General features: G+C 32.7%; 1 protein-coding gene across 1 annotated transcript; it reads left to right on the top strand.

The window, feature by feature from the left end:
* Positions 1-1,847: 1,847 nt before the first annotated feature.
* Positions 1,848-9,715, top strand: LOC149724226 (uncharacterized). The gene is made up of 13 exons (XM_089893225.1): positions 1,848-1,878; positions 2,025-2,118; positions 2,681-2,740; positions 2,937-2,999; positions 3,168-3,212; positions 3,386-3,415; positions 4,461-4,514; positions 4,848-4,886; positions 5,086-8,145; positions 8,450-8,500; positions 8,649-8,693; positions 8,812-9,012; positions 9,170-9,715. The coding sequence occupies exons 1-9, from the start codon at positions 1,848-1,850 to the stop codon at positions 5,219-5,221; spliced, it is 552 nt and encodes a 183-aa protein (XP_089749351.1). The 3' UTR covers positions 5,222-8,145; positions 8,450-8,500; positions 8,649-8,693; positions 8,812-9,012; positions 9,170-9,715.
* The last annotated feature ends 337 nt before the right edge of the window (positions 9,716-10,052 follow it).

Genomic DNA, 10,052 nt, shown 5'->3' with positions numbered 1-10,052 from the left:
ATGTCACAAGGAACCTTGATGCGGTGAATTTAAAATGATATTACATTTTTTAAAACGACGTATCCAATCGGCAGAAACAACTGAAAAGTTTTACGCAGGTTCATCGTGGATTAAAGGGCCTAAACACACCCCAAATGTACTTCGCTTTAATCGATAGAGTGTGTTTTTCTAAATCCAACGACACCTTACTTGTTTTAATCGGTTCTATATAACCAAAGATATTCCAGCTCAAACACCGTGAAGTTCAAAAAACTGATTTGAAAGTTGCGTGGCGAAAAAAATTGAGAAGTGTACTACCCACGTGACAAACACGTAACAAAATTGTTGAAGCGTGGCCGCTCTCATTCAGAAACACTGAGAAAGGCGAGAGGCAGTGTTTTCAGCGAAAAACGAGAGAACAAAAAAAAACGCAAAAAAGCACAAAAAAACGCAGGTTTCGCTTTTACGAATGAATCAGTCACGTGACTAGTACGTTCCTACGTCACAATCACGGAGCTCGTAGTAAAAAAAAGGTAGCGCTAGAGATCACTGTTTGAGGACGAATATCTCCGCCTATACTGGACCAATTTTAATAAGCAAAGTATTTTTGGAATCAATAAAACGGTCGCTTTATGAATTTACCATAAAAATAAAAGTGACGTGGGGTGTGTTTAGGCCCTTTAAAAATGCAACGATGATTACGTCATAATGCCTTTGATAAATCCCGACATATTTTAAGCCAGCAACCAAGAACAGTTTAAACTTTGAATGCAGGTATATTGCGTTTATGTGAATTTGAACTGGTGCAAATATAAGAGCGAGGAGCGACGCTCAGTAAACTGAAACCAACGCAAATTGTAATATATTATTACAAAGTATCTTCCCGGCTGAGCTTGGACAGAAGCCAAAAAACATCTTTGTCGGCACCGCACGAGAACCAGAGTTTCATTACGTCATTTTTTCACGAGAATAAATTCACAACGATTGCTTCGCTTGTGATGTGTTAAATTGTAAGCTACCGCATGCGTCTTCTTTTATTTTCTACGCCGGCGCAGAGCGTAAAAATGTGACGCTAATACATGATGTTTCGATCCCGTGGTTCGTTGGGCAGTGGGCACATTCCTCCCGATTGTTACGTAATAAAACGTCATAGTTTATAGTTATGTTGCAATAAGACGTAACAGTTAAGCGCAAAATGACCAAATTGCAGCACGGCAATGTTTGTTACTCGATCGAATTCGTAGCTGATAATTACGAACACGCGACGAACATAAAACATTAGATCGCAGCTTTAACAACCGTTTCTATGTGGTGATGGTTAGTAATACGCTTTGTAACAAGATTTGGTAGCTTGGGTGACAGACGCACGTAAAACATAATACGTCCGGATTTACAACTTTTACAATCCTTCATGTCATATAAGCTTACGGACAACGTAGCTATATATTTACCGAAAACATTGCAAAACTTCCCTTTATGGTATAGCCAAAGTTAGTATAGACCAAGTTAGGAAACGGCGCTCGTGTCCGCCATTACGGAGCCCACAGAGCGTGAATCGCCTATACCAATGCATGGTCGGCATGTGTTCATTTAGTTCTTGTAAGCGATACAAAGCTAGAAAACACATATAGCGGTTGTTTTAACATTTAATATATAATTTCTAATATAAATCTTGTTATATAATATTAAATCTAGGAATTAATGTGAAGTAAATTAATATTTTGACTGGTTTTCGGCGTACAGTGTGGTTTAACAGGGTACTTTACGTTGGCGATTAAGACTGGCAGCAATCAGCTTAGTTTACATAATAGTATTTGATCATACCTACGAATCCACAGAACCATTCTTTACTACATGTATAATCCAACATGAGTGGACAGGCAGCTCTAAACTGCTCAAGTACTAGCAGATAAGGTGTTCGCGTTTTCCGATTTCATAAAGACCCGTAACTTACTAATTCAAGCAGAGGACAAAAAATAGTAACTCAGTATTGTTTTTCTCAATGTCACTTTGATATTAGGCAAATTTTACAAAGATACCTTAAGTTTCGTTGCCGGCTATACGTGTTAAGTTTGTGAGCCAAAAAGTAAAATCACGACAATATACATGCAAAACTGCAGCTAGATACACCAGTTTATGGTAATGTTATGCGTTTTTGTTTGTATTTTTATATTTTGAACATGTTCTTTTATGTTTTTTGGTTAGTAAACTTGATATTTTCTGTTTTTTTACTCTTTAATCGATTGAGTGTTCAATAAAAGTTGATTATTTTTGTGAGGTTTATTATTGTGATAAGATATAACATTAGTAGAAAGCCATTTTTACTCGCAGAAGTGCTTGGTTTTTAAAAAATCGCAAAATTTAAACGAAAAACAGCACCCAGCAATGATAAAATGCTATGCCGTGGGCTCCGTAATGGTGACGTATATGACGTCATGGACGCGCGACAATGGATAACAAGACTCGTTGTTTTACAATCCGTTTCCTAACTTGGTCTATACTAACTTTGGGTATAGCATGCATGTGCTATTATATAGCGTGTACATTTACCTAATGCTATCGTTCGTCAATAAAACAATAATTTGACTTCCCGATCCCGGCGAATTACGTTGAAGAAGCATATTGTAAAGACTTTTTTAGACGAAACTTTACTGTCTATCAAGACACTATCTATAAGTAACAAAAATATAATTTAAACTAGGCACGAATCAATCAGCACAACGTCTGATGAATACGACTTGCCTGATTGGAAGGAAAATAGGTATGAAATGTAAACAGTATACCTACTAACTTCCATTTCAAAAATTCACTCTTTATTAACTTTTATTGTTATAACATGTTTGAATTTACAAAATCTATATCAGTTTAATTTTTTAAGACAGATATATATTATATATATATATATATTTTTTTTGTGTAAAATATTTTGCCTAAAATTGATAGGCTACCTTTTATAGGACAAAGGTTCGGAAAAGAAAATTAAGTTCATTACCTTGTAGTTCAAATACAAAGTCAAGCAGGTTAGTTTGTCATTTTAGAAGTTGAGATGTAAGTCATCATTGGCTGTAAGTTTAGCAGTCAATGTATTAGCTTCTGACATGATTTTGTTTTTCTTGTACGGTCATTTAGTTTATTTTGGAAATGTTGAAAATCTTGTTTTGTCTTTCTTTATTCTTGATTTATTTCAGTACAAATGCTTATAACTTGGAAGATGGACCAGGTAGCAGTTACAGGTAGGCTTGTTTGGGTTTTAAAGTTAGAAGTTTGTACATTATTTAAATAATTCCAAAAGTAATCTGGGATAAACATCTCTGCATTTTAATCATTATATAGGCTATACCTATATTATAAGTATATAGGATATTGGGCCATGTGGTATAATTAGTATAAGTTTCTTTCTTTGCAGTTCAAGTTATGAACCATTTTCTACCGAAAGGTAAGCGTATGCCATGTACTGTGATAATTTTGTTGAGATTATTAAAAAATAAATAATTTAGTCAAGTGGGGTAATAAAAAACAGAAAACATAAAATTTCGATTTCCTCCTCCAGTAATAAACTAAAAAAATGTTTTTTTTGTTCTCCAGGTGTTTCTTATTCCCCAGGCTTTGGGCTTTGTAGTAACAAAAAACATTAGCGGCGCAAAAAAAACATTGTTTTCAAAATTAACTTACCTTAATCTAAAAGAAAAAAATTAATAATGGAAGTACATGGTAATAATACAAATATTAGTCATACAACTTAGGTGTTATGCAGTCTATATTTTCTCAGAAACCTCAACTTCTCCTACATACTTTTAACAGCCTTGTTCTAAAGCCTTTTTTTTATAGTTTATCATTTTTACTTCACTACTTCTTTTTGAACATAAGCATACCCACAAATAACATTTATTAGGCTAAAAACAAGTTTCAAATCCTTTATAAAGCACAAGAAGTGACCAAAGCATCACAATTGATTTAACTAAATTATAAAGTCCTTTGAAAATCTAAAATGACATCTTGACTTTATCTAAACTAAATTCAGCAACATACCTATAAAAGTGACCTGTAACGAAACAATCTTAACCTAAAACATAAACTGCATTATCAGAAAATGTTGGCAAAGCTGCAAAACATCTGATTTGATAATTGGTTACCTTTATAATCAATTAAATCATTAACTAGATTAAAATAATTTACATACACCACTTTAAAATTAATTTTATCACAATGTTAATATTGATTGGGGAAGAAAAAAATAAAAACAGAAAAAAAACACAGTTGTTGGATACGTCTAATTTTAAGCAAGTTTACAAAAACAAAGGGTTAATAAAATTTAAAAAAACTTTACCAGTAATGGTGAATGCATTGACACTTCAATCCAGTAAACGGGGCCTTTTCACCATACCAAACAGTCATGCAAAGGCTGCTTAACTTTCTGTTGCCTTTTACTGCCTTTATTTTTTATGCAAACTTTTGCACTAATTACTTGTGATATGTTACAGAAAAATCAAGAGGGTCAATGAAATTTTGCAATATTTGACATCCAGTATACAAGAGTAAGAAAGTTTAATATGTTTTGGAATTATTCACTATCAAATATTTGCCTCGCACATAAAAATAAAAGTATTCGAATGATTATATTTGTTTTACTTGATTTAATTTATGATATGCATATGCCTCATGAATGATCTCGTTTATTGAAGCTTTAGTCTTATGTTTGTTTTTAAACTTTTCAATGATATTTCTCCGGATCAAATGACCAATTCAAGTACATCATTGTCGTAAGTCTGTTGTGGATGCTAATGTTTGATGACTTGTGTTTTTTTATGTTTTACTCAGTCTCAATACATACAGTGCAAAGCGCAGGCAATAAGACTTTTTTGTTATAGGAACCCTGATGAAAAAACAGAAGTGAAGTTAAGCACATGGTAAATATTGTTTTCAGATTTTGTTTATTGCTTCTAAATGCTATTCATTTAATATTTCTTTAAACATAAGAACAAATATATAAATTGGTAAATCCAGGTAAGTAAGCAATATTTAAACACAAATTATAATTGACCCTAGTTCCTTTTCTGTACATGTAGTATCATATGTGTATGTAGTAAAAAAATCATTTCTTTTTAGTGCTGCCAGTGCCAAAATCACCAAGACAAAAATATCGAAGAGTGGCAGGTTAGGTTTGTCAATCATGTATATCAGTATCTGTACATATAATCTACTTTTGAGTGTAAAAATTAATTTCAAAGTATTTTTATTATAAGTACAGACTTATAGTCAAGCGTGCCAAAATAGGAAACTTGGTGTTACAAAAGCAACCTTCGTCTAACAAAGAAATTACTCATAGAGTTAAAAAGTGACAAAAAAAACTCATTTTATTATTTTACTAAAGTTTAACATGAGGGACAATTGCCATGAGCATATTGCGCATGCTTTACGTTCGAGTACCCTATAGTGTAATTTCTTATTATAGCTAAATTTATCAGGTATTTAATTTACAAGTTTTTAAATTGCCGATCGACCACATTTCCAACTGCCTGAAGTTGTGCAGTCTTTGGTAAATTCTAAATTGTTAATCAGGCTAAAAATCGGATTTAAAGATATTTTTTATTATGTTACTTAATTTAGTTTATTAGCAGGATGTTCTTTGTATTTTAAACAGCCTTATGTTTATATAGTATAAATCATTTAGGCCTTTCACCCTTGTTCCAGTCTTATATAGAAAGTATTTTTAGTTTTTAATGGGGTTAGTTCAAAATAGTAGTTGAGTAAACTTGGTGAGAAATTATAAGAGATAAGAGAAGCATTGATTACATTGGGAAATGATTAACCACAGGACATGTTATTTCAAATTTGGCTATGACTACGGTGATGCGTAAAAGTACAGATAAAGATACCAACTACAGCGCAAACATTAATATAGTTACAGATCATTGCAGGAAGTGTCATGTTTTCCCTCACTCTGCTATAAGTTTTAACTTTTATGCACAAGCAATGTATATATACTCAAAGGTTATTTTGCATGTATACATAAACTTATATTTATTTGCATGTATACATAAACCATCAAATAAGTATACCCAATGTATCGACTACCCTGTGATACCGTTTAGAATTTGAAGCTGTTATCATGCTTTGATACTGTCAAGCAATAGGTCAGATGGCATTTATTCTCCTCCATCTGTAACTTTATAATACATATATGGTAGGGTGGGGGAAGATGGGCCACGTTCGGCACATATAATATCCGATATCCTGATCAGGGTGAATGTTTTTTGTTTACTGCCAAATTGTACGAGCAGATAGAATTAACAGGTGTCCTATCTTTCCCCATCCTGCTGACTGTAAGTATTTATTGTATATAAACTACCATCCTTAACTATATAAAGCATGTTTACCACCATCCGTAACTATATATTGTGTAAACATCACCATCCATAACTGTATAATGCATAAACACCACCTTCTGTAACTATATTTTTTGTTATATACCATCATCCGTAAGGACCGCAACCATATAATGCATGTACACTGTCACTTGTAACTATAGATAGCATATATAACATCATCGGTAACTATATAACGCATGTATATCGTCATTTGTAACTATATAATGCATATATACCATCATCGGTAACTATATAATGCATTTATACCATCATCCGTAACTATATAATGCATGTACACCATCATTCCTAGACCCTAACTATATTTTGTATATATACTACCATCCGTAACTATATATTGCATGTATTGTATTTTGGTTGTTGTTTCCATTAATAAGCAATTTATGTTTAATTACCTTTAAAAACAGAGTTTGTAATATGCTTTGATTTGCCACCATTTATTTCTGTTGCAGCATGTGGAATTATTGTTTAATCACACTGAAACTTAGAATTTATGACATAGCCCAGCCCATAGAAATGGTATAATTCTATTCATAAGTAAAATTTTAAATGTTGTTTACTGCAGGAAGTTGAGAAATTGTCCACATTGTCCAATGACGTTTTATAATGTCACTACACATTTTGCCAATCACCATAAGGATAAGTCGAAGAGTTTTTTATTGTATGATAGTAAGTTAAAAGCAGAGAAGAAGGGGCAGTATGAAAACTATAAAGGTTTCATATGTAGCATTTGCCAATTCACTGTGAAATCATTGAAGCAGCATTGTCTTAAAAGGCACCCAGATATTGATGTGAAAAGTGAGACCTTTACAAAAATGAAAGAAAGTTGTGATACAGAAGCTCTTAAATACAACTCCATCCTTGATGATTATGAACCAACTCCAAACAATGGGTGTTGGGAAATGAAATCCTGTGACTGCAGGAAAGTCAAAAACATACAGAAAGCAGGTAGAAATCATGATACCTAATAAAGAAGATATAGAGAATCCTAAGGGTGTTTACCAGAGGCTTGAACAGAATCTGACAGGCAGTGGTAAAGATGGGACAAAGTATGCTTACTTAGCCACATTAAAAAAAATTCTACAAATTGTCGATGTGGAACACTCCAGTTTTCCTCCAGAATCTGTGAGAAAATCAATAAAATATGTGGAATCACGGTTAATGCCTCAGCGTTCAAAAAAAGAGAAACTTCAACAGTTTGTTAAGCAATTGAGCAGAAAAAAACTTTCTGGGCTTCCTCAACCATTCAAAGCAGTTCAGGAATATTACAAAATACATTCACAAGAAATTAGTGAATTGAGAAAGAACAAGTTGCTTAACCCTACTAAAATAGAACGGGTGTGTGGCGACATATTTGTACGTATCATCTGCAGGGTTGATTGCCGATCTTCTGTTCTTACCGGTTTAACTTGTCAGTAACTAAAAACAGCGGAAAAAACAAATCAAGGGAACTATAGCATATACATAAAAAAAACAAAAGAAAAAGCCGGATTATGCATGTTTAGTAATAAGTGAAAATGAATTCATTGATCTGCAAGCTGCATCCAAGATGGTGTGGAACTATAAACAACAGTCAGCTGAATTTGGTGATAACGCTTTTCCATCTTTTCTAAATGGAAATTAATAACTTCTTTTGTTTCCAAACAACCAAAAGACGTATAGCTGGCTATTGCCAGAGCAGAAGGACACTCTTTACAGATGGCCGAAAAAGTGTATGATATATCCCATCCACATGAGCTTGTTGAATAGGGTAGAAATATTTTGGGGAAACTTGAAACTGGTTAGTAAGTTGATTGGCTCATGTTATCCGCTATACACATTTTATGAATAACTTATTTTATTTTGTAATTAAACATAATCATAAATGAGTATAGTCTTATTCATTGAATTTCATAATGATGTTTAATTTCTGTTCCGCCTTCAATTTGGTATTAACCCCACCCTCAATTTTTTTTGCCACGTAGACTATGTGACGTGGTTTACTACTATATTACTGGCAATCAACGCAAGCATAAACATGCGTCTGTTAATATTATTGTCTCTGTATGCGTTATTATTGAAATGCATACTTGTTTGTTTTACAGAGTCCAAAGACGTGTTGTCTGAAACAAGCGATAATAGAGAGGAAGGTGATGGTAAGTAAAGTTTACAACCAATTACAACCAAAAGAAACATCCATTTTCTGTTTTTTTTAAAGTTCAATGATAAAATTATTGGTTTTATAAATGGCATTGTATCACTTTTATAGTGTTTTCTAAAATGCTAATTTACATTTCTATACAGAGACTGCTGATGATATCGTTTCATCAAAGAAAAATGCGGAGATTGGTTAGTACTGACTAGTGTTTAAATGTGATCCAGTGTATTGCACAATAATTTTATTTGTGTACAGTTAACTAACTTCATTCCAAAAGTAATTTAATACATTTCCAGCACTGTTGTTTAGATAAATCTTCAAAATCAAAATGCATTAGAGTACTCTTCGTTGAAGATGGTGAAGTTCGCGATATTTTTCGGACTCGTGATGTAAGAACTATGGAGCATAAACACATACGATCACTAGATGATGTCGTATTCGGCCAACCATACAAAGCAAGGTGGCCATACAACGGGTGATTTTATGCTGCGGAACGGGTTTCATTAACATGTATGCTTTGTATTATTATTGTAGCTTTATGCAATATTTTTAAAGTATTCTTCAATACTTTGAATTTTAGTTTCAGAAGATAGATAAAACATAGTTAATAAGGCAAATATTCACGATAATGATTCTAAAGTGTTTACTTATTTTCATAAATTTACAGATACTCCCCAAAAAACAACGAGGAATGCTGAATCTGAACCAGAGGAAGTACACTGTTCCCCTCTGAAGCTTGTTAAAAAGAGGAGAAAACATTTATAACCACCATTCTTCAAGCGTTTTAATTTCCAATATGTCACAAGCAAGGCATAACACAATTTTCTTTTTTGACTTTGTAGAAAAAAATGTATACAATAGAACAAAAACAATGTTATGTAGTAGGGTGGGGGAAGATGGGACAGCAATGGCACATATTATCTAAATATCCTGATCGTGTTTTAAACAATTAACAGTCTATTGGAGTCGTAAAAATACGGTTCTAAAATTCTTTGAATGTACTTGTTTATTCTAAAAATGAGACGAGGAAATCGAATAAAAAGGTGTCCCATCTTTCCCCACCCCACTATAATTTGTGTTAATATATTCCTATACGATTACTAACTGTACACTCATGCAGTACCCTGTCTTGCCCGCTTCAACATAAATTTCACTTCTGTTAGTTTGAGTTACTTCGTTCGTTTTGATATTAAAATTTCGTTTTTAAAAATGATTTTTATTTCAGAACTTAAAATACATTGTAGAAACAAAAACGCGCGTTCGGGAAACGATATTTTCGTTTCTGTAAAATAATTTTCGCTTCTGCGTTAATAATACATTGAAGAAACAAAAACGAGTTTGGGAAAAAATATTTTCGTTTCTGGAATATGACTTTTGTTTCTGAATTTACAATACATTGTAAAAACAAAAACGTGTTCGGAAAACAATAATTTCGTTTCGGTAAAATAATTTTGTTTCTGAATTATTGCAGAAAAAAAACGCATTCGGAAAATAATGTCGATTCTGACAAATGATTTTCATTTCTGAAATTAAAATTTATTGTATTAACA

This window comes from Ciona robusta, unplaced genomic scaffold (assembly GCF_009617815.1).
Source record: "Ciona robusta unplaced genomic scaffold, ASM961781v2 AP042737.1".
NCBI lineage: Eukaryota > Metazoa > Chordata > Ascidiacea > Phlebobranchia > Cionidae > Ciona > Ciona robusta.
Note: the sequence above shows the minus strand (reverse complement) of the source record. Positions and strands in the feature narration are given on the sequence as shown.